Source organism: Catharus ustulatus, chromosome 31 (genome assembly GCF_009819885.2).
Source record: "Catharus ustulatus isolate bCatUst1 chromosome 31, bCatUst1.pri.v2, whole genome shotgun sequence".
In the NCBI taxonomy this organism is placed as follows: domain Eukaryota; kingdom Metazoa; phylum Chordata; class Aves; order Passeriformes; family Turdidae; genus Catharus; species Catharus ustulatus.
In genome coordinates this window covers 1,007,383-1,028,963 of record NC_046251.1, presented here as the reverse complement: position 1 = coordinate 1,028,963, position 21,581 = coordinate 1,007,383, and the positions used below count along the sequence as shown (strand labels likewise).

General features: G+C 47.6%; 2 protein-coding genes across 4 annotated transcripts; one reads left to right on the top strand and one right to left on the bottom strand.

Moving 5' to 3' along the window:
- The first annotated feature begins 251 nt into the window (after window positions 1–251).
- On the top strand, window positions 252–18,412 carry CERS5 (ceramide synthase 5). Of its 2 annotated transcripts, XR_004420426.2 has the most exons (11): window positions 297–511; window positions 5,141–5,246; window positions 6,726–6,856; window positions 8,961–9,018; window positions 9,544–9,594; window positions 10,110–10,202; window positions 11,714–11,842; window positions 12,376–12,482; window positions 14,575–14,731; window positions 15,629–15,726; window positions 17,197–17,285. XR_004420426.2 is itself a non-coding variant. In XM_033083285.1 (10 exons), exons 1-10 carry the CDS (start codon window positions 312–314, stop codon window positions 17,347–17,349), a joined length of 1,185 nt encoding a protein of 394 aa, XP_032939176.1. In that variant the 5' UTR covers window positions 252–311; the 3' UTR covers window positions 17,350–18,412. The 2 variants fall into 2 exon arrangements, 1 of the variants encoding a protein (XP_032939176.1); XM_033083285.1 differs by lacking the exon at window positions 15,629–15,726 and having other exon boundaries at window positions 252–511; window positions 17,197–18,412.
- Window positions 18,413–18,616: 204 nt separating this feature from the next.
- Window positions 18,617–20,559, bottom strand: LOC117009096 (cytochrome c oxidase assembly protein COX14). Of its 2 annotated transcripts, none has more exons than XM_033083286.1 (3): window positions 20,478–20,559; window positions 19,508–19,701; window positions 18,617–19,439 (listed from the first exon to the last, which is right to left on the bottom strand). In XM_033083286.1, the coding sequence occupies exon 2, from the start codon at window positions 19,692–19,694 to the stop codon at window positions 19,536–19,538; it is 159 nt and encodes a 52-aa protein (XP_032939177.1). In that variant the 5' UTR covers window positions 19,695–19,701; window positions 20,478–20,559; the 3' UTR covers window positions 18,617–19,439; window positions 19,508–19,535. The 2 variants fall into 2 exon arrangements, with proteins under 2 accessions (XP_032939177.1, XP_032939178.1); XM_033083287.1 differs by lacking the exon at window positions 18,617–19,439 and adding an exon at window positions 19,479–19,500 and having other exon boundaries at window positions 19,534–19,701.
- Window positions 20,560–21,581: the final 1,022 nt, after the last annotated feature.

Below are 21,581 nucleotides of genomic sequence, written 5' to 3'. Positions count from 1 at the left end.
TCCCAGCTCTGAGAGTGATGCAAAGAGGGGCGCGGTCTATTCCAAGCCAGCCCCTTAGGGGCCGTGGCCGCGCGGTGAGAGGCGCGGTGAGAGGCGCGGCCTCCTCCATCCCCGCCCGCCCGTGTGGCGGCGGCGTGAGGGCTGAGGCGGGGGGAGAGGCCACGAAGGGCGTGGTCTACAAAGCTCCGCCCCCCTGGGGGTGTGGCTTTCACCCGATTCGCTGCCACCGTGAGGGCGGGGCAGGCCTGGCTCTAGGCCACGCCCCCCGCTGTCTGTGGCGGCCGCCCGAGCGCGGCGGCGGCAGGGGGAAGATGGCGGCGGCCGCGGCGGCGGCGCTGCGGGCCTGGTTCTGGAACGAGCGGTTCTGGCTCCCTCACAACGTGACGTGGGCGGACCTGGCCGGCGAGGCGGGCCCGCCGGGCAGCGGGCTGCAGTACCCGCGGGCGGCTCATGTCCTCTCCGCTTTCCCGCTGGCGCTCGGCATCTTCGCTGTGCGGTTGCTCTTCGAGAGGTGAGAGCGGGGCCGCCCTCGGGGCGGCGGGGCCGGGAGGCGCCGGGGTCGGTGAGCACCGGGCCGAGCCTGGGGGAGGCTCGGTGGGGGCTCCCAGCGCCTTTTGAGGCCTCTGTGAGGCCCTTCGTGGAAAGGGGACATTGTGTAATCCCGGGAATCTGTCGCGGGAGTCGTGCACAAACCCGTGGGGCTGCACCGCTCTGGGGCTGGATAACGAGAGGCCCCTCCAGTCTGGCGGTGCTGAGGTAATGCCAATAAAAATCGCGTGTTTTTTGTAGGAATTCACTTTTACTCCTGCTCCTGCTCATTGGGGTGACGGACAGAGCTGGCGGCTGCTGCTGCTGCTCCTCATTTGGCTTCCGTGTGTGCTTTATTGTACTTTCCCTGAGTTCCTGGATGAGGAAATAGGGCTGGTTCACACGGCCTGATGTGTTATTAAAGACTCGGTGGCTCTCCCTCCTCTCAGGCACGATGGATGCGAGTGCAGATCCTCATCTCTGCCCATAAACAGGTGTAATTCGCGATTCCTCATTTACCTGAGCATCCATAAACTCAGCCCTGGGGCAGAGGTAAATCCGAGTGTGGTGTGGATCTGCCACAGCCACACGCAGTGTGTGGGTGGCAGAGATAATTAATTAGTAAAGCGGCTTACAAAGGAAACCCTTAGGTGAAGCGGACCAAGACACCCTGTATTGCTGTTCAGGTAGTTCATTAAACATTGATTTAATCTTAAATTTCTGCCTTGAAAGGGCAGAAGTTGGCCAGGTTGGATGGACTTCGAGCAACCTGGATTAGTGGAAAGTGTCCCTGCCCATGGCAGGGGGTGGGACTGGGTGTGCTTTAAGGTCCTTTCCAACCCAAACCATTCCATGATTCCAAAAGTATTTTTAAGAATAAAAAGGGTTGCAGGACTAAAGTGGGTGGGAATTGAGTCGGTTTTTTTTTTTTTTCTTTAAGAAGTGTGAATTTTCTTGAGCTTTCAAAAACTAAGAGGTGGTTGGGATGAAGTGAAAAGATGACAAATATTGGGGAAAATGAAGCAGGTCAGCAGAGAGGTGAGAAACTTGAGAGTTTTCATTTTCTCCATGCTGTTTTTCTGCCTTTAGGAAAAAAATTCTTCAGAAAACCAGTGCAGAGAACCCAGGAACACACGTGGCACTGCCAAAATCCCATCTCAGCTTGGCCTGAGCTTTGTACTTGCCAGGACATAAAGAAAAGAGATTGTGAGACACAATGAAAAGGGAGATCCCAAGTCCAGGTGTCAATCTGGGGAAGAGGTGCAGAATATTTTCTGTTCTTGGGGGAGATGCACCTGATGGTGCTCCAGGCAGCATTTACTGTGTCCTGATAATGTCTCCCTGGTTTATGAAATCTCTTTTGTGGTGTTAATTTAGGGTGGAGTTAAATGATGATTTAACTCCTGAGCCTGCAGAGCAAAGCTCAGAGGCCGAGCTCTGGTTCCTGAGGGGGTTTTTCCTGATCTCAGCTGTGTTTTGGTGCTGTCCCAAAGTGAAAGCTGATTGTGACAGCACATCTCAGACACTTCCTAGTGTGTTTATTTTAAAAGTACATATCTTTGGATAGAATCCTTTCTGTTTCCTCCAGCCACTTTGAACATGTCATAAAAGTTCAGCTTTGTCTCAATAAACTCCTGTGGTGCATCCATCCCAATTCAGGCTTTGATTGTGTCAAATGTCTTTCTTGTCACACATTTCACAGTTGGACTGGGTGACTCAGAACGTGAATTACAGACTCTGCAGCTCTTTTGGTTGAGCTGCTTTTTTTATTTTCTCCCTCCTTTTGTAGCTCCTCAGTGTGAGGAAATGCTTTGTGCTACAGCACTTGTAACACTGACACATTTCTGTTTGTTAGGATTGCACTAAAACCTGCTTTTTACATCATGACATTGATGAAATAATAATTAATTTGTCTGTCTGTGGGCAGTTTATGAGTGTAGGGATGAGACAGGACTTGTAGAGGAAGGTAAAGACAGAGGGAGGGTGAGGATTTTTGTTCAGTCAGCCAAAAGAAAAACTTCAGCCCATAAATTTGGGTTTATATTTTTTATCCTTTTCAATATTTCTCCTTGCACATCTTGTCCTACTGCAGGCACAAAAAAAAAAAATCCCAGGTGTCTGCAAAAACTGGAGTGTTCTTTGGGACCAGGTGTGGGTGTTGATGCACAGATCTGAGACATCTGATTTGAGATGTTATTGAATCAGGTCTGTTATGGAATGAGATGGTTAAATCTTAATGAAATTGAGAGATTGTGGAAATACAAACTCAAAGAGATATTCAGTAAATCTCACTTTTTATAAATAAATCACACAGGAGCTTGTTCTTCCTTTAAATGCTGTGACAGGGAGTCACAACCAAACTGGAATGTTCAGAAAGAAAAATTCTGCCTTTTTGTGAAATATTTGTTATAACACACAACTTGTGGACTTGAAAATTTGTGTTAGTTTTAAAATCAGTGTGAGAGATGGGGCTGGGCAGGCTCAGGTGTGAGCTGATCCCTGGTGATAAATTTTAATAGAAGTTTTTATGTGATGAGAATTTCTTGCTGGAAGGTGTGGCAGCGAGTTGACCTTGGGTATAGTTTGTTGCCGTTGAGATTTGTGTGAGATCATAAAATCATTTAGATTAAAAGGGACCTTTCAAGGCCACCTCATCCCATTCTCTCCTCAAATCAAGGCCAGTGCTCAGGCAGCTCACATCACTCGTGCTCTTCTGCTGCTCAGTTTGAATATAGAATGGAAATTCTGCTGTCTGGGCAGGGATTTTTTCCTTATTTTGAGGGTTTGTCACTGTGGGATTCAAATCACAACTGCAAATCTCATCTAGGACCAAAAAATTGAAGTGCCACAGCAGTTTGAAGTGTAAATTTACCTTAAATTACAGGTCAGGTTGGGATTTTCCTGCCTGAGCATGGGGTTGATCACTCAGGCAATTTTCTGTCTGTGTGAACTTCTGTGCTGCACTTGTGATATATCCTGTAGGAAAGCAGAGTATAAAGACATTGAATACTTAATATTATTTTTACATTTTTGTGAGGGGTCTTGCCAAATGTTTCCTAGCATCAGGACACAATTTCTGGCTGGTGGTCTGGATTGTGGAGGAAACTGTGAGCCTTTGGAGCCAAGCTCAAAGGAAATCACTCCTTCCTTTTTTATTTTTTTTAAATTATTTATTTTTTTTTAAAAGCTATGAGTGTTGAAATAAAGTTTAGCATGTCCAGAGATGGGAGCAGAGCTGGGAAGGGTCTGGAACACCAGGAGAGAGGCTGAGGGAGTGGAGAAAAAAAGAAAAGGAGGCTCAGGTTGGACATCAGGATGAATTTCTTCATGGAAAAATTGGGGATTGGGCACCTCTGGGTGATCCTGGAGGGAATTTTCAACCTCAGGGATCCTGGGAAGAGCTGGGGCAGGCAGAGAAGTCTGGGCCTGCAGTGTCTGTCATTTGTTTTTGTGTTTTCTGATTTGTTTTTTGTGTTTTCTGATTTGTTTTTTGTGTTTTCTGAGAGCTGAGTGTTCCTTTGGGATCAGTCACAAGCTGCTCTGTAATTCCTCAAGGGAAAACTTCACAACCTGGGACTGTTCTTAAGCACAGCCACAGATATTTGTTCCTGAGAATCTTTACTGGTGGAGCACTTAGAGCCATGATCCTCCTGAATTTTAATATTTCCCTTTAAACAGAAGGAGAAATTGTAACAATTGTGGTTGGAAAAAGCAGCATTTTCTGCTTGGTGGCACTGGGAGGCTCCTGAATATTGTAATTTTGGCTTAGCTCTCTCTGAAACAATCTCTCAGTGAAAGCAAAATGATTTTAGTGCTACAAATGTAATGCCCTTTTCAAAATTGGTTTGAGAAACAGGTTTTTTCCTCAAAATAACTGAATAAAAAATAATAAATATTGCTCCTTTAACACCAATTCACACATGAGGTAATGCAGAAATTTCCCTTGGAGCCCTGAGCCCATCCTGCCACCAACCTGCTAATTTTGAACATGTTTGTATTTGTTTGAGTTGCAAAGCCAGGCTTGTTTCCAGACTCTGTGCTGTAAAATCCAGGAAGAATTAAATCAGTTTGGAATACACAGAGCACATGGGATGGATGAGTGGAATCTTTCACACTTGAGGACTTGCACCTTCCTCTCTGTCCTGAAGGAAACAATTCACTTTATTTTTCCCAAAAAAAATTTTAAAAAAGTGATTTTTGGGAGCTGTGTCACTTGAACTTCCTTTTTTTTCTGAGCTGTGTGACACCAAGGCTGTTTTGGAAACAAGATACTTTGTTTTAGGGCTTCATCTCCAGCATTTCTGACTGCTATCAGTCTATTGTTTTATTGCTGAGGAATGAGAATCCCCCTGGGGAGCACATTCAGATCCTTGCAAGCCAAGGGCATTAAGATTTAATTTTTTATTCTGGTGTGCACAGTATGTGCTGTCTGCAGTCACCATATGGACTAATAAAAGAAATTTCTCCACCTGGGAAGCTGTGGGATGGAGATTTCAAAACCTTTTTTCACCAGGTTTTACAATTGGTGACAAATCCAGGTCCTTGTGATTCAGGCAGAGGAAGGAAATAAATATCTTGTTTTAATCCAGCTCTTTCTGGGGAATTCTTGCAGGTTTATTGCCAAGCCATGTGCCATAAACCTTGGCATTCAGGACAGTGGACCTCACAGAGCCCAGCCCAATGCAATTTTAGAGAAAGTGTTTACATCCATCACTAAGGTGAGTGAAATTCCTCCTCCTTTCCAAAGGGAATGGAGACCTGGAGGTGTCACAGGGCGATTTTTGCTTCCACTTTTTTGGGCTCATTCTGCTTTTATTTTGTCTCTGGTGGCAAAGTAAATTCCCTGGATGGCTGAGCCATCTTTGTGCACAGAAGAATCTTTTTTTTTTTTAATACCCTGATAGATTTAGTTCCCTACCTTTGCTCCAAGTTGGGGATTTTTAATTTAACAAGAGATTTCCACTTTTATTGGGAAAGTGTTCCTCTTTTTCTTGGGCTCAGTTCCTTGTCTGATTTTATTGGTTTTATTGGGAATGTCTTCCTCTCCTTTGTGCCATTTGCTGACATTGTCAGTGGATTTTTCAGGGAGGTTTTCAGGCAGTGAAGATGTTCTGATGATATTTCATGGTGGCAGGAGATGTTTTTTGGGTTGTTTCCATCTTTCCCTACACCACTACAGAATTACAGAATCCCACTGTATTTTATCCACTATTGAATAAGTGCAGTAGATTTTCATTAAAGATAATGAAATGGAAAGTTTTCTGTTGAGATTTTGGTGATGCTCAACCTCACCTACTGGAGCAGATAAAGGGAAATTCTATAAAAAACTCAGAAAAAAAAAAAAAAGCCTTGTGAGAGCATTAAAGTTTTGAGGATTTGGAATGATGTGTGAACTGAAAACCCCCCCAGAATCTGATGCACTTTACTCTGATTTTGATTTTCAGCTGGGCAGATTGATGATTTTTTTTATTAAATCAGCATTCTGCACAGCTTTTGTGGTTTGTATATAATTCAAATAGTAAAATGTGTTTATCATCTTTCAGTGGTAGAGTTCCCTGGCAGAGCTGCTCTGAATTATCTCACTCCTGGGCCCTTGTAGAGGGAGTTACCAGGTTTGGTTCACTCTGATAAATCCATTTTGTGTTCATTCAGTTCCCAGGTGGAGAACAGGGATATATTTTATCTACATTTGTCATGGAAGTATCTTAGTCTTCAAATATATTTTCATTTACAAACTTTGATAACAGAAATAAGACAATTTCTGCAGTGCCCTTATGGAATATACAAATATCTACTTTGTGAAACCAACTCTTTAAAGTTTCCCTAAGAAATTTTAAACATTTTCAGCTTTGCTGCTCCTGAGTTCTGAGCTGTTTGAATTATGTGCAGCTTTAACAGGTAGAACAGGACACTTTAACAGCTCCTTCCCTCAAATTAACAGACAGAACAGTCACATTTTTTGTCTGAATGTGCTGTCAGCTGATGAAATAGGTGAGGAAAGGCTCAACCAAACCCATTCTGAGTAATTAAATAATTAGTGAAGGTTAAACCTGAATGAGCATTTGTGGCACTGGGTTCTCAATTCTGGTCCCTTCCTGGTTTGGTTTTTATCATCTGTGCATTATTTCTCTCATAGTACAGGACTGAAAGCAGCTTGAGGAGTGGGAGAAATGACATTTTATTTCATTTTCCTTCAGTCTCCAGATGGAAAAAGGTTAGAAGGCTTGTCCAAGCAGCTGGACTGGGATGTGCGGAAGATCCAGCGCTGGTTTCGGCATCGGAGGAACCAGGACAAACCCACCACCCTCACGAAATTTTGTGAGAGCATGTATGTTTGTGCACAGGGGCTTCACCTGAGAGCTCTGCCTGTGTTCTCCTCCAGCTGGGCCTGGGGCAGCTGCTCTGCCAGCCCAGAATTCCTGTACGAGCAAACAGGGCAGTTAAAGGAGGTTTTAAATGTGACAATGTTTTGTGGGCGTACCTGAGAGACCAGAATGGGGTGCAGGAGTCAGAGCTGAGGGGCTTTGGGTCCTTCATGGCACTTGAGAGTCCCTGTGTGTCCATGTCTGTGTGTCCCTGTGTGTCCATGTCCCTGTGTGTCCATGTCTGTGTGTCCCTGTCCATATCTGTGTGTCCATGTCCTCTAAGGCTTCACCTGAGAGCTCTGCCTGTGTTCTCCTCCAGCTGCTCTGCCAGCCCAGAATTCCTGTACAAGCAAACAGGGCAGTTAAAGGAGGTTTTAAATGTGACAATGTTTTGTGGGCATGTCTGAGAGAACAGAGTGGGGTGCAGGAGTCAGAGCTGAGAGGCTTCAGACACTGGGCAGGTCCTTCATGGCACTTGAGAGTCTGTGTGTCCATGTCTGTGTGTCCCTGTCCATGTCCCTGTGTGTCCATGTGTCCATGTCTATGTGTCCCTGTCCATATCTGTGTGTCCATGTGTGTCCATGTGTCCCTGTGTGTCCATGTCCCTGTGTGTCCCTGTCCCTGTCCACATCTGTGTGTCCATATCCATGTGTCCCTGTGTCCCTGTGTCCCTGTCCATATCCATGTGTCCCTGTCCATGTGTCCCTGTCTGTGTCCATGTCCCTGTGCCCTCCCTGGGTGTCAATCCCCCAAGCCGCTCCCGTTCCCATTGCCGCAGGAATGACCTTGTGCCTTCCCCAGTTCAGACACCCCTTCACCTTCCTTCTCTCCTCCAGCTCAGACACTCCTTATCTTCCTTCTCCACTTCAGACACCCCTTCCCTTCCTTCTCCAGTTCAGACATTCCTCACCTTCCTTCTCTCCTCCAGTTCAGACATTCCTCACCTTCCTTCTCTCCCCCAGTTCAGACACTCCTTCCCTTCCTTCTCCAGTTCAGACACCCCTTCCCTTCCTTCTGTCCTCCAGTTCAGACACCCCTTCCCTTCCTTCTCTCCTCCAGTTCAGACACCCCTTCCCTTCCTTCTCTCCTCCAGCTCAGACACTCCTTCCCTTCCTTCTCCAGTTCAGACACTCCTTCCCTTCCTTCTCCAGCTCAGACACCCCTCACCTTCCTTCTCTCCTCCAGCTCAGACACCCCTTCCCTTCCTTCTCTCCTCCAGTTCAGACACCCCTCACCTTCCTTCTCCAGTTCAGACACCCCTCACCTTCCTTCTCCAGCTCAGACACCCCTTCCCTTCCTTCTCTCCCCCAGTTCAGACACCCCTCACCTTCCTTCTACAGTTCAGACACTCCTCACCTTCCTTCTCCATTTCAGACACCCCTCACCTTCCTTCTCAGCTCAGACACCCCTTCCCTTCCTTCTCTCCTCCAGTTCAGACACTCCTTCCCTTCCTTCTCTCCTCCAGCTCAGACACCCCTCACCTTCCTTCTCTCCTCCAGTTCAGACATTCCTCACCTTCCTTCTCTCCTCCAGTTCAGACACCCCTTCCCTTCCTTCTCTCTCCCAGTTCAGACACTCCTCACCTTTCTTCTCTCCTCCAGTTCAGACACCCCTTCCCTTCCTTCTCTTCTCTCCTCTCTTCAGCCCATTCTCATTCCCCACTCCCTGAGCTCCTGCAATTTTCTCTGTAGTGCAGTAGAACCTCCTCAGTATTTTTTCCTGACTTGTTTCTCCTCTGCTGCTTTCTTTCCTTTCCAGTAACTTTCAATTCTTCCCCCAGTATGGTTTTATCCACCTAAAGCCACAAGGTAAGAGGGGAAAATCCAAACATTAGGATACCTTGGGTGACAACAGCTCTGCTTGTTACCTTTTTTTGCATGTTCACCCTGAATTTCAAACTCATGTGTGGTGTGAAAAATCTTCAATAGGTTTTTGTTACCTGAAATGTTTAGAGATGAAGGTGGTTAAAAGCTTTTCAGATTTGGGGCTTTTCCCATGTATTTCAATTAATTTTACAAATGCTAATTCTATGTCCTAAGTTTATTTTTTTACTTTTTTTTTTTTCAGGTGGAGATTTACATTTTATTTAAGTATATTTTTTTATGGAATCAGGTTTCTCTGGACGGTGAGTTGCTCTGTCACCCACATTGGGGTGATTTGGGATCCTGGGGGTTCTGTTAAAATCCTTCTTTACACCTTTCTATACAGATCTGTCATTTTGGAAATAATAGGAAATTATTTGATATGTTACCCCAGAATGTTGGAAAAAACAAGGTGGACTTTGTTATTTTAAATATTTTTTTTTTGCTATGGAGAGCTGCTCCTTTTTTTTTTCTCCTGTCCCTCTTGAAGGGGTACAGGTTCATCTCCTTGGGTCTTTATTATTATTATTATTATTATTATTATTATTATTATTATTATTATTCTAGAAATTTCCATTGCAGCAGAACTCACACTGACAGCACAAATTAGACTTTAAAACACTGGGATTTTTTACAGTAAATTTAGGTTGAATGGCAGAATGAAGATAAAATTTCAGTGTAGCAGTACTGGAGTATCTTTAGGTGCTGGGGAGGAAAACACCCAGAACAAACTGGAGGTTTATAGAATTTTAATTTATATATAATAAAAACTTATCTACTCCTTTTAGGCACCCTGGTTTTGGGACACACGACAGTGCTGGTACAATTACCCTTTCCAGGTATGAAACACCTCAATTCCAATTTTTTTTTGGACAATTTCAGTTTTTATTTTTGTCATTAATACTGAATTAAAACTGTCATTTATTCTTTGTGCCTTTACACCCTGGTTAGGTTTGGCAGCAGCAGGGTTTCCTTGGGTACATCTGACTCAGTCACTTTATTTTGCTGCTGAAATTATTAAAAGTGGGAGGAAAAAAAAAAGCATAAAATCATAGTGGTAATTTATTTATTTACTGTATAGAGGCCAACAGTCTGTTCCAGAGCTTGCTTTTCCTACTCCAAGAGGCTGTAAATATTGACAAGGGAATTTATTCCTTTGGAAGAAAACTCAAACACACAATTAGATTTGTGTGAGTAAGATGTCTGTTGCTTAAATTTGTTTTTATTAAACCTGAATGATTTAACTTATGCCTCAGCAATTCTGGGATGGAAAAGGAGGAAGGAAAAAAGTGATTTTAATGTGAATTTTGAATTATTTTGTTTTGTGACTGTGCTATCTTTTCTTTTTTTCCAGCCTCTAACATCCAGGCTTTATTATTACTATATCTTGGAGCTGGCCTTCTACTGGTCCCTCATGTTTTCTCAGTTTACAGACATTAAAAGGAAGGTGAGATAAACCAGAATTGCATTAACCACTCAACAGCTAAATAAAAATAATAATAAACACGTAAGACTAACAAAAAAAAAAGAGAGAAAAGCCAAAATATAATGATAATTATGTTTTATTCCTCATTTCCTGCTTCTCTTCTCCTGACCTGGGGTATCCTTGAGTTCCTTTCACCTTCCAGGGGACAGAACTTCACTCAATACCTCCCAATCAAAAGTGAACAAATCATTGCCTAAAAATAGATTGAACTGGAAAGCTTGCAAGAAAATGAGCTGCTCAATGCAGCACCTTGCTGAAGAAATGACAAACACTGAGGCAATAATAAATTGGGTTTTGAAAGGAATTTCTCAACTGTGTGAGGAGCAGATGATGAGTGGTTGCAGTTGCTCAAATCTAATTCTGTCGTGCTGCACTCCAGGATTTGGTTATTGTTGCTGTTGGAGAACATTCCCCAGTAAATCCTGGCTTATTGCTTCCTTTACAGGAGCTGCAAAGCAGCAAATTATCCCAATTTTTGCACTGGTAAAAACAAGTTTAGCCAGGTTTTTTTCTGAAATAATAGAGTGGAGCTGCAGACAAGCAGTGATGAAGAACCTCTGGGATTCTGTAATGATTTATTTTGAATTTAACAAGTGGATGACAGCTAGAGGAGGATGGGGGCAGCAGTGCAAACCCTGAATATTGTGCATTTTAAACATTTTTTGTTCTTCCTGCTGAGTTACCTGTTCTGTGCCTGCTCTGCCCTGGCAGGGTTTGGTCACTGACAGCAGGAACAGCACTTAAATGTGTGCCAGAAAAACCAGGAGGAGCTAAAAATGAGGATGATTTTGTCCTTTAAAATCATCTGGGGGGTCTGCAAGTACAACTCTGAGAAACTCCTAAATGTGGTCCAGGAGCTGAGGGGACAAACAGTGTGTCTGAAAAACCAGGAGGAGCTAAAAATGAGGATGATTTTGTCCTTTAAAATCATCTGAGGGGTCTGCAGGTACAACTCTGAGAAACTCTTAAATGTGTGCCAGAAAAACCAGAAGGAGCTAAAAATGGGGATGATTTTGTCCTTTAAAATCATCTGAGGGGTCTGCAGGTACAACTCTGAGAAACTCTTAAATGTGTGCCAGGAGCTGAGGGGACAAACAGTGTGTCTGAAAAACCAGGAGGAGCTAAAAATGAGGATGATTTTGTCCTTTAAAATCATCTGAGGGGTCTGCAGGTACAACTCTGAGAAACTTAAATGTGTTCCAGGAGCTGAGGGGACAAGCAGTGTGTCTGAAAAAACAGGAGGAGCTAAAAATGAGGATGATTTTGTCCTTTAAAATCATCAACTCTGAGAAATTGCTGATCCCTGAGCAGCACCAAAGCTGAGAGACCTTTCTGGAAGATTTGTGGAGATGATTGGAGTGTGATGAGCTGAACCAAAGGAATCCTGTGACTCAATTAGGTGGCTCTATCCCAATTTTTTTGCATTTTGTGTGACAGCCAGAGTGTTGATTCACGGTTTTTCCTGTTGCCAGGATTTCCTGATCATGTTCGTCCATCACTTGGCCACCATCGGGCTCATCACGTTCTCCTACATGAACAACATGGTGAGGGTTGGAACTCTGGTGCTGTGCCTCCATGATGCTTCAGATTTCCTCCTGGAGGTGAATTTCCTTTCAAATCTTTGTTAATTAATTGATTTTCAAATCCCTGATGCTTGGTGGGATCTCAGGGGAACAAGCTGATGTTTATAAACTGCTTTAAATGTGGAATTTGTGCTGCTGATCCTGCCCTGTCAGCTTTTCCTCCAAACTGCTTGAGAGTCACAAAAGCATGGAATGGTTTGGGTTGGAAAGAACATTAAAGATCATCCAATTCCACTATCCCAGGTTGTTCCAAATCCCATCCAACCTGGCTCTGGGCATTTCCAGGGATGGAGCTTCTCTGGGTAACCTGTGCCAGGGCCTCACCACCCTCTCAGAGAGGGAGATTTTATCCTCTGGCAGTTTTATTCTGTCACTTGTAAATAATCTCTCCCATTGTTCTTGCAGGACCATATAAATAACAGTATAAAAATAGTAATACAATATAATAATCCCTTTTTTTTTTCCCCAAACTGTACAAATGTGATTGAGAATTTTTTGCAGCTTTCAGTGCACAAAGGGAATAATATTTGCATGTTTTTTGTCTCTTGTAGGCTGCAAAATTGGCCAATTATGCCAAGTACCAACGTTTGTGTGATGCTTTCTTCATGCTCTTTGGGGTTGTGTTCATTGTGACCCGGCTGGGCATTTACCCTTTCTGGTAAGCACCTGCAGCTGGCAGCTCTGGGTTGTTCTCCCAATCCTTTCAGCACAACCTTTGTTTTAGATTTTTCCCAAACATGGCCCAAGTGCTGCTTGAGTAGGCACATGAAGAAATTTCTCCCCCAGTCAACTGAGGGACTGGGAGAAGATTCCAGAATCTCATTCACAGCTGCCCCTCCCCTGCTGCAGTGATGACAGAATCAGCCAGAATCTGCTCTGAGAGCCTTGAAGGATTGTCTCCTTCTCTGAAGAAATAATTACTGGTGAGGCACAGCCTCTTGAGGTAATTTTTGTTTGTATCTGGCTTAGTCATCACTGCATTTCTGATTCTTGTGACACTTCTGTGGTGTCCTTGTGACAATTCACAGCCTGAAATAAGTCTGAGGTTTCTTGGGAGACAAAACCGTGGATAAATGGCTTAGGGAGAATCAGCCCATAATGAGATTCCCTCTCACCTCAGTGGGTCAGACCTGGAGCAGTGCTTTGGTTAATGAGCTGTTCATTTATTGGTGTGGTGACAATTTGCTTACATCTTTTACTGCATGCATTTATTTCCTAGGCCATGGACACCTGGCATTCCCATTTTTTTGGATGCCTGGCAGGCAACAACAACCCTTCCACTTCAGGCTCATATTTGCAATTTAAGCACTTGCTTATTTTCCAGTCAATGCACCAAAGGACTCTGGATGAAGAAGAGCTTTAATTTCTTTGTAGGTTCCTTGCAGGGACAGATGAGAGAGTTGTTTTTGCAGCTGCTGTCTGTCATGGGGGGATGCTCTTACCTCACACCAGTGGTCAGCATCCTGTAAATCTTTAATGTGTTTTCCACTGGCTGTAATGTCACTCCTCAGCTTTGTGGAGGAATCTGGCAGGCTGCAGCAGCACTGCAGACCCTGAGCACGTGTATTCCCTTCTCTAATTAGTAATTTGAAACATCAGCAGATCTCTGGAGCTGCATTTAATTCTTTCATAAACCTGCTATGAGTTAAATACTTCTGGAGCTGCCTTTTGGGGCATTTTGGTTCTTGTTTGAAAGGCTTGTTTTGCTTTTCTTGTGAAATGTTAAAAGCTGTGTGAAATTAATGTGGTTGTTAAAGGTCTCTCCATACCCCTCTGCATCATAAAATCTAAAGTGTTTATTAAATTGCTGGAGGACTGGCAATAACTCCCAGCAACAAGAACAGCAAAACAGTAATGAAAGAAACACAAAGCTTGGGTCATAAAGCAGTTTTGAGTCTTCCAGCCTGGCCAGAGGAATCTATAAAACTCTGAGGGAAGGGAAGGGCACCCAGGGAGGGAGGGAGGCCTTCTGGGGACAAAATTCCTTCCTGATCCCAGAATCCTTGAGACTGGAAAAGCCCTCCAGGAGCAGAGTCCAGCCTGTGACCAATCCCCAGCAGAGCAGTGAGTGCCACATCCAGAAATGAACAGAAATGGGGACTCCAAACCTCCCTGGGCATCTGACCACCCTTTCCATAAAAAAAATTCCTCCTGATGTCCATCCTGAGCCTTTCCTGGCACATCCTGAGGCTGTTCCCTCTTTGTCCTGTTGTTGTTTGGGAGCAGAGCCTGACACAGCTGCCCCCTCCTGTCAGGGAGTTGTGCAGAGCCAGAATTTCCCCCCTGATCCCCCTTTTCCCCAGCTCTGCACACACTCCATCCCCTCAATATCTCATTTGCTGTGAGCTCCCAGAACAACCTCACAGTGCCCAGCACAGAGTGACAATCCCTGCCCTGCTCTTATTTTTGATAAGATTTTTAATCTTTCAATCTGGATGAAAGCTGCCCAAGCAGGAAGGTGTTAATGGTTGTGTTGGTAACCAGAGCAGCCTGACATCACTTCCTGTGAAGTTGTTATAAATAAATTCTTGTGCTTTAGAGAAGAAAATTGGCAGCAGATCCTTGTGTGTGTGTAACCAAAGTGCAGCACATTCACATGTTGTGTTGGGCTGCTCAGTTGAAATGAGTTTTACTCAGGCTCCTGACTGGCAGGAGCAGAGCAGCAGACGCTCAGTGAGACACAAACTGGTCTGGCACCTCAAAGAGCTGGGCCACAGCTGATCTCAAATCTATTTCTGAATCTCTTGAAGGATTTTGAACACAACCCTGTTTGAAAGCTGGGAGTTGATTGGTCCTTACCCTTCCTGGTGGCTCTTCAACGGGCTCCTGGTGACCTTGCAGGTGCTGCACGTCATCTGGTCTTACCTGATCGTCCGCACGGCCTCCAAGGCCCTGGTGAGGGGCAAGGTAAGGCTGGGGGAGGCTTCTGCTCCTCTTTCCTCCAAGCCCCACGAAGGAATCATCAGAAATTGGGTTTTGCAGTTGTTGGTTCTTAAGGGATTTGCATCAAGACTTCACAAAAACGGCGTTTTGTTTTTTACCTTGATTTTTTTGTTCTGCATTTGTGAGTTGCCAGGTGTGTTCAAAAGCAGGGAGTGGAGTTATTTCCCTGCATGCCCATTTTCCAGGCCATTCAAATGTCCTCAAGTGGTGATTGTGACCCTCTTGTTGTGCACTCTGGAGTTTGAGGTGGTGGCAGGCTCTCTTTTGGATGACAGGATGAACACACAGGATGTTCCCAACTTCAGCTGGACCTTGGGATGTTCTGGGGGATTTTGTGCATCTTCACTGGCTTCTGTCTGCTAGTGGTCTCAGAAAAGGTTCCCAGGGGTGCAGGGGGGTTTGCTGGTTGTCAGAAATCACAGAATGACCTGGGTTGGAAAGGATTTTAAAGATCATCCAGTTCAAGGCCAGGCTGGGCAGGGCTTGGAGCACCCTGGGGTAGTGAAGGTGGAGCAAGGTGAGATTTAAGGTCCTTCCAACCCAAACCATTCTGTGATTCTATAAAACCAGCAAAAAAGCTGATTTAGCAGCACAAATGCTTTTTTTTTTTCCCCTAACAGATATTGATATTCTGATCTGGGTTTCTCTGCTGGCTCTGCATTATTTTGTGTTTGACTTCACCTGCCCCTCCTACACTTTGAAAAATAGAAATATTCTGGTTGACTCTGGGGACAAGCAGGTTTCAGCTCTTCATCTGTTCCCCACAGCTGCTACTACAAATGCCTGATTTTCATTCTCTGCAGCTGTTTCTGTATCCTGAGTTCTACACCTTTTCCCTTTCCTTGGTTCTCTCCTGTCCAGGTGACCTAGCCAGAGAAAGGACTCTAAGCTCTGTCTTCTTCATTCTTTTCTCCTTTTCTCTGTGCCAGATTGGAGCTGGACAGTTTCACCCTGTGCATGTAAGTGTGACCTGTGGGTTCTGTTTGTTGACTGAAACACATCTGTGTGGAGGCCAGGACAAAAGCAGAGCCCTGCTCTTGGGGCTGTGGTGCCTTCTCCTTCTCTCCCTGGTCCTGCCAGAGTGCTAAAATTCTGATTTTTCCAAAGGTCAGAGCAGTGTCCTGGGGTCTGTTCTTACCTGCTGCCTGCACAACCTTCACTTTCTGCTTTTCCACACCCCCACACTCCAATTTCTGTCTTTGCTCCTCATCAGCACAGCACTGAGGGGGAGAGGGCAGGAGGAATTCACTCCTTTTTGTGAAAAGGAATGAAACAGTCACTTCTCCCCCAAGAATGGAGAAAATACCAAGGGATTTCTGCTTCCTTCCAGTGACCCTTTGACCTTCCAATAGAGCAGGAGAGTGGGGAAAGATAGCAAAAAGTTCTGGCAACAGGCAGAAGCCAGGACATCCAAAAAGTTCCTGGAGATCTTTAACTTCAGATCTTCCCTGGAGTTCAGCCAGTTCCTGCTGCTGGAGAGAGCCCTAACCCTGACTCCAAGAGAAATCCTGGAAAGCTGCAAGGCAGAATGTTGGCACATGGAGTTCCTGAGGGCTGTTGGCTGCACAGGGAGGGGAGTGAGGAGAGTGAGGAGCTGCTTGGGCAGAGCAGGAGCTGCTCTCCAGGCCTGGCTCACGCTGGGGAGGTTTGGTTGTGGATTTGCCACCACCCAAGGTGTGTGTTTGCTCTTGGGGCTGGGTTTATGGGCTCTTCCCTTCCTCTTGTGGCTCTGCAGGGCTGCCCTGTGGTGGCACTTGGAGGTACACTCCTCCTGGGAAGGTTCAAAATGCCACATCCAAGTCCAATGGAGCTGGATTTGCAGCCTGTCTCTGAAATAAGGGAAACTCTGTAAGCAGATCTGGATCCCTGAGTGGATGTTTGCTGTTCTCCATCCCCTGTCCAAACAAGCTCCTGCTCCTAAATGGGATCTCCCAGATGAAGCACAAGCTGTGGAAATGGAGGTGCTTTGTTGGAGCAGTGATGTGATAATTAAAGCTGGTTCATTTTTTAAAATAGCAAAGCTGCTCCTTATAGGGCAAAATGTTCTGACACATTTCCTGGTTTTTTTGGTCATGTGATGGTGGCATGAGAAATTTTTGATTCAAAACAAATAGTTTAGAAAAATTACCTTGAACTGATCTAGAGAGGAGCTCTTGGAAGACAAGAATAATGCCAGATCTGGTGAGAACAAGAGTGAAGTGCTCTCACAGATATACAGAATATTTGGAAAATGGAGCTGATATTTCCAAACTGTTTTTTGCAGTGTCTGTGTCTTGTTCCTAAACCTTCTTGGGAGTTTGAACTGAAATGCAGGAGGTAGATGTGAGTGAAGGTTCATCCCAGACACAACCTTCTAACTGCTGCTTTCTGTCCCAATTTCAACTCTCCCTCTCCTCTCCCACCCCCCCAATTCCACTGGCAACCTTCAGGTATCCAAGGATGACCGCAGTGACGTGGAGAGCAGCTCTGAGGAGGAGGATGTGACTTCCAACAGCACAAAAGGAATTTTCAGCACTTCCAGTAACGGTTCCAACCGCCTCAACGGCCACGTGGCCGGCGCCCAGTGGACAGGAGAGGAGTAAGGGCTGGCCTTGAGCAAACACGAACTTCTCTTTCAATATCTAGTTGTGTTGAGCTCCACATTCCCAAGTGATCTTTAATCAAAAAAAAAAAAACCCTTCCCCAGAAACCTCCAGCAGACCCTGACCAGTCAGAGGCTTTGCACGGCACAAGGGATGAAGCCAACGCTCGGGGGGCAAAAACAAAGCTGCAGATTTCACTTCAAGCCATTTTGTACTTCAAAAGTACAAGGAAAACAACCCTGAGCCCTGTTGGTATTTGCAGAGGTGTCTTTGTTTGGGACAAGCTGGCTTTTCCTGGGATCAATCAGCTCAAGGCAGAGCAGGTTTGGACTGCAGGGTTTGGTGCCACTCGGTGACGGTTCGGTCCCAGCAGGTGCAGCTGCTCCTGATGCACTCCAGAAGCCACTTCAGAGCACAGAGAACGCAGGTTCCACGTCCCAACCTGCTCAGGGGGAGGCAGAGGCTGCTCCCAGCCGAGCTTTGAACTGTGCTAACCCAGAACCACTGCTCTGCCTCACCCCAGGCTGCTGGGCAAGTCCCAGCTGCTCATCTCTGCTGTCACCAGGGACCAGACCAGCATCTGCTGCCTCTTTTGGTGCTGCAAACCCCTCTGAAGTCTTGACCAAAGCCTTCTGCAAGGGGGTTGGGGGGGTGGTTTATTGCCCCTGAGACAACCAGCATAATCCAGGCCTTTTAAATTGTTCTCTTCCTGTTGCAAATTGTGGTTTTGAAGACTTCTCTAGACCTACTGGATTCGGTTAGCCAAGTTGGGATCAGAGGGAGGATCAAAACTGGTGGGCTGGGTTTAACTCTCCAAAAAAATGAGATGTTTTGGTCCTGTACTCTGAAGCAAGTGATTGTTGCTGCTCTGATGTTAGAGCTGTGGAGGAACCCAGGGCTGGAAGAGCAGCCACACTGTGGGCTTTGCTTCTCTTTTTTTTACTCAATGGTACTTGGGGGCAATGGAACGGTCAATCAGGAGCAGAATTTTGGAAACTTCTCAAGTTTGTTACCATTTTATACTGTTGTTTACTCTTATCTCCAATTAAAAGTTGCTTCAGAATCTTGGGGTGATGTGTTTCATCTTGAGGACAGCCTGTGTCCCTTGGCTGTCCTTGAGCTGCCAGGAGCACAGGAAAAACAGCTTTTTGGAAAAACAGGACAAAAAGTAGGGAAGGGGAAGTGGGGTGGAACTGAATGACCTTTGAGGTCCCTCCCAGCCCAGGCCAGTCTGTGATTTGGGGGACACCACACTCCACCACACCAGCAACTTTCACATGGGTTTTATTGTGCTGCATCTGCCTCCTCCAGGCTGGGGGAGACTGGGAAGGTCCAGTGTGGGATCAGTTCCTGAAGGTGGGATCAGCTCCTGGGGCCTGGGATCAGCTCCTGGGGATGGTCCAGTGTGGGATCAGTTCCTGAAGGTGGGCTCAGCTCCTGGGGCTTGGGATCAGCTCCTGGGGATGGTCCAGTATGGGATCAGTTCCTGAACTGGGCTCAGCTCCTGAGGATGGTCCAGTGTGGGATCAGCTCCTGAACTGGGCTCAGCTCCTGAGGCTGGTTCAGTGTGAGATCAGCTTCTGAGGGTGGGCTCAGCTCCTGGGGCCTGGGATCAGTTCCTGAGGCTGGGCTCAGCTCCTGAACTGGGCTCAACTCCTGAGGCTGGTCCAGTGTGGGATCAGCTCTTGGGGCTGAGCTCAGCTCCCAGGGCCGATCCCAGCTCGCAGGACCAGTCCCAGGATGAGCTCAGCTCCCAGGATCAGTCCCAGCTGAGCCAGTCCCAGCACAGGCTCAGCTCTTAGGGCTGGGCTCAGCTCCCAGGAGCAGTCCCAGCTGAGCCAGTCCCAGGCTGATCTCAGCTCCCAGGAGCAGTCCCAGCTGAGCCAGTCCCAGCACAGGCTCTGCTCCCAGGACCAGTCCCAGCTCCCAGGATCAGTCCCAGCTGAGCCAGTCCCAGCTCTCAGGAGCAGTCCCAGCTGAGCCAGTCCCAGGATGATCTCAGCTCCCAGGAGCCGTTCCAGCTCTCAGGACCAGTCCCAGGATGGGCTCAGCTCTTGGGGCCAGTCCCAGCTCCCAGGAGCAGTCCCAGCACAGGCTCAGCTCCCAGTCCCAGCTCCCAGGAGCAGTTCCAGCTCTCAGGGCCAGTCCCAGCTCCCAGTCCCAGTCCCATCTGAGCCATCCCAGGCTCAGCTCTCAGGACCAGCCGCGTTCTGCCGCTCCCGGCGGTGCTGGAGCATCCTCTGCACCCGGACACTGCACAGGTACCCGGCGTAAACCGTCAGCAGCATCATGGAGCCCGAGAAGGCTTTGTAGCCAAAATCTGCCAGCTGCTTTCTGGACACCATATTGCACCTGTGAGAACAGACACAGAATTCCAGGATAGACAGGCTTGAAGGGATCTCTGGAGATCATCCCTGTGTCCAGGCAGGGTCACTCAGTCACACAAGTCCAGGTCTCCCATGACTCTGTTGCAGTGCTCTGCCCCACTCCATGGAAAATTTCTTGTAGTTTAGTTTATGACTGTTGCTCCTCATCCTGTTTCTGGGCATCACCACAAAGAGTCTGGCATCATGCTCTGATCCCTTGGAGATATTTATATCAACAACATCACCTCTGAGTCTTTTCTCCAGACTAACCAGGCCCAGCTCCCACAGCATCTCTCCAGATCCCCCAGCATCTTTGTGGCCTGCACTGCACCATTTCCAGCAGCTCCTTGACCACCCTGTTGTGAGGATCTTGGGCAGATCCCTCTGGATGTGCCTCTCTAAGGCCAAGGGGCAGGATCCCCTCCCTGACCTGCTGATGCATCCCAGGATCTCTGCAGGTGCAGGATCCCACACGTGCTCGTGTTGAGCCTCACTAGTTTATTGTAATAAATCATTATGTTTCTCTTTGCCCAATTCTCCAGCCTTGGGGTGGATCAGGCACTGCCCCACGTTCTGTATCATCCCCAGACCTGCTCAGGGTGCGTTTGATCCAGGCTGGTGATGAACACGGACCCAGCAGTGGTTCCTGGTGAACTCACTGACATCCTCTGGATTCACTGCCCCCATCCCATCCCATTCTGTCCTGTTATCCCACCCATTATCCCATTCCCATCCATTTTCCCATTCCCGTTCCTCTCTCACCGCTCCCGTCCCGCTCCGCCGCGCTCCGGGCCCGCGTCACGTGGTGCCTGTCACGTGACCAGCGTCGTCACGTGCGTCTCTGTCACGTGATAGCGGAGGGCGCGGGAAGCCCGCGCGGTGCCCGCAGCGCCCCCTGGCGGCGCCCCCGCCGCAGTGTCACCTCAGGGGCCGTTCCCGCCTCAGTGTCCCCCTCAGGGGCCGCTTCTCCCCGCAGTGTCCCCCTCAGGGGCCGTTCCCGCCTCAGTGTCCCCCTCAGGGGCCTTTCCCGCCGCAGTGTCCCCCTCAGAGGCCATTCCCGCCTCAGTGTCCCCTCAGAGGCCATTCCCGCCTCAGTGTCCCCTGAGAGGCTGTTCCCGCTTCAGTGTCCCCTGAGAGGCCGTTCTCCCAGCAGTGTCCCCCTCAGGAGCCGTTCCCGCCTCAGTGTCCCCTCAGAGGCCGTTCTCCCAGCAGTGTCCCCCTCAGAGGCAGCTCCCGCCTCAGTGTCCCCCTCAGGGGCCGTTCCCGCCTCAGTGTCCCCCTCAGGGGCCTTTCCCGCCGCAGTGTCCCCCTCAGAGGCAGCTCCCGCCTCAGTGTCCCCCTCAGGGGCCTTTCCCGCCGCAGTGTCCCCCTCAGAGGCAGCTCCCGCCTCAGTGTCCCCCTCAGGAACCGCTCCCGCCTCAGTGTCCCCCTCAGAGGCAGCTCCCGCCTCAGTGTCCCCCTCAGGGGCCGCTCCCGCCGCCATCGCTGACGTCTACGCAGCCCACACGGGCCTCCCTGCACAACGCAACCCTGTCTGAGGTGCTGTGATGGAGGAACTTGAATCCCACAAGGGACAGTCCTTGGCTGCACATGGACGGAGCCGAGGCTCTCCGGGCTGTGCTGCAGACCTGAAGCTCGGAGGTGCGGTGCCATCCCGATGGTCACGGTGGCTTCACCAAGGCTCTGGTGCCACCCTGAGGGTCCCAGTGCCCTCCCAAGGGTCCCCAGCCCAGACCCTCCTTCCCCACAAGCTCTGTGCCCCCAAGTCCCCTCCAGTCCCCCCTCCTGGAGCTGCTTTCCAGCGTTTGAACTCTGCTGGCCCAGCCCTGCTCTATCCAGGGTTCCCTCGAGCTCCAAAGCTGCCAG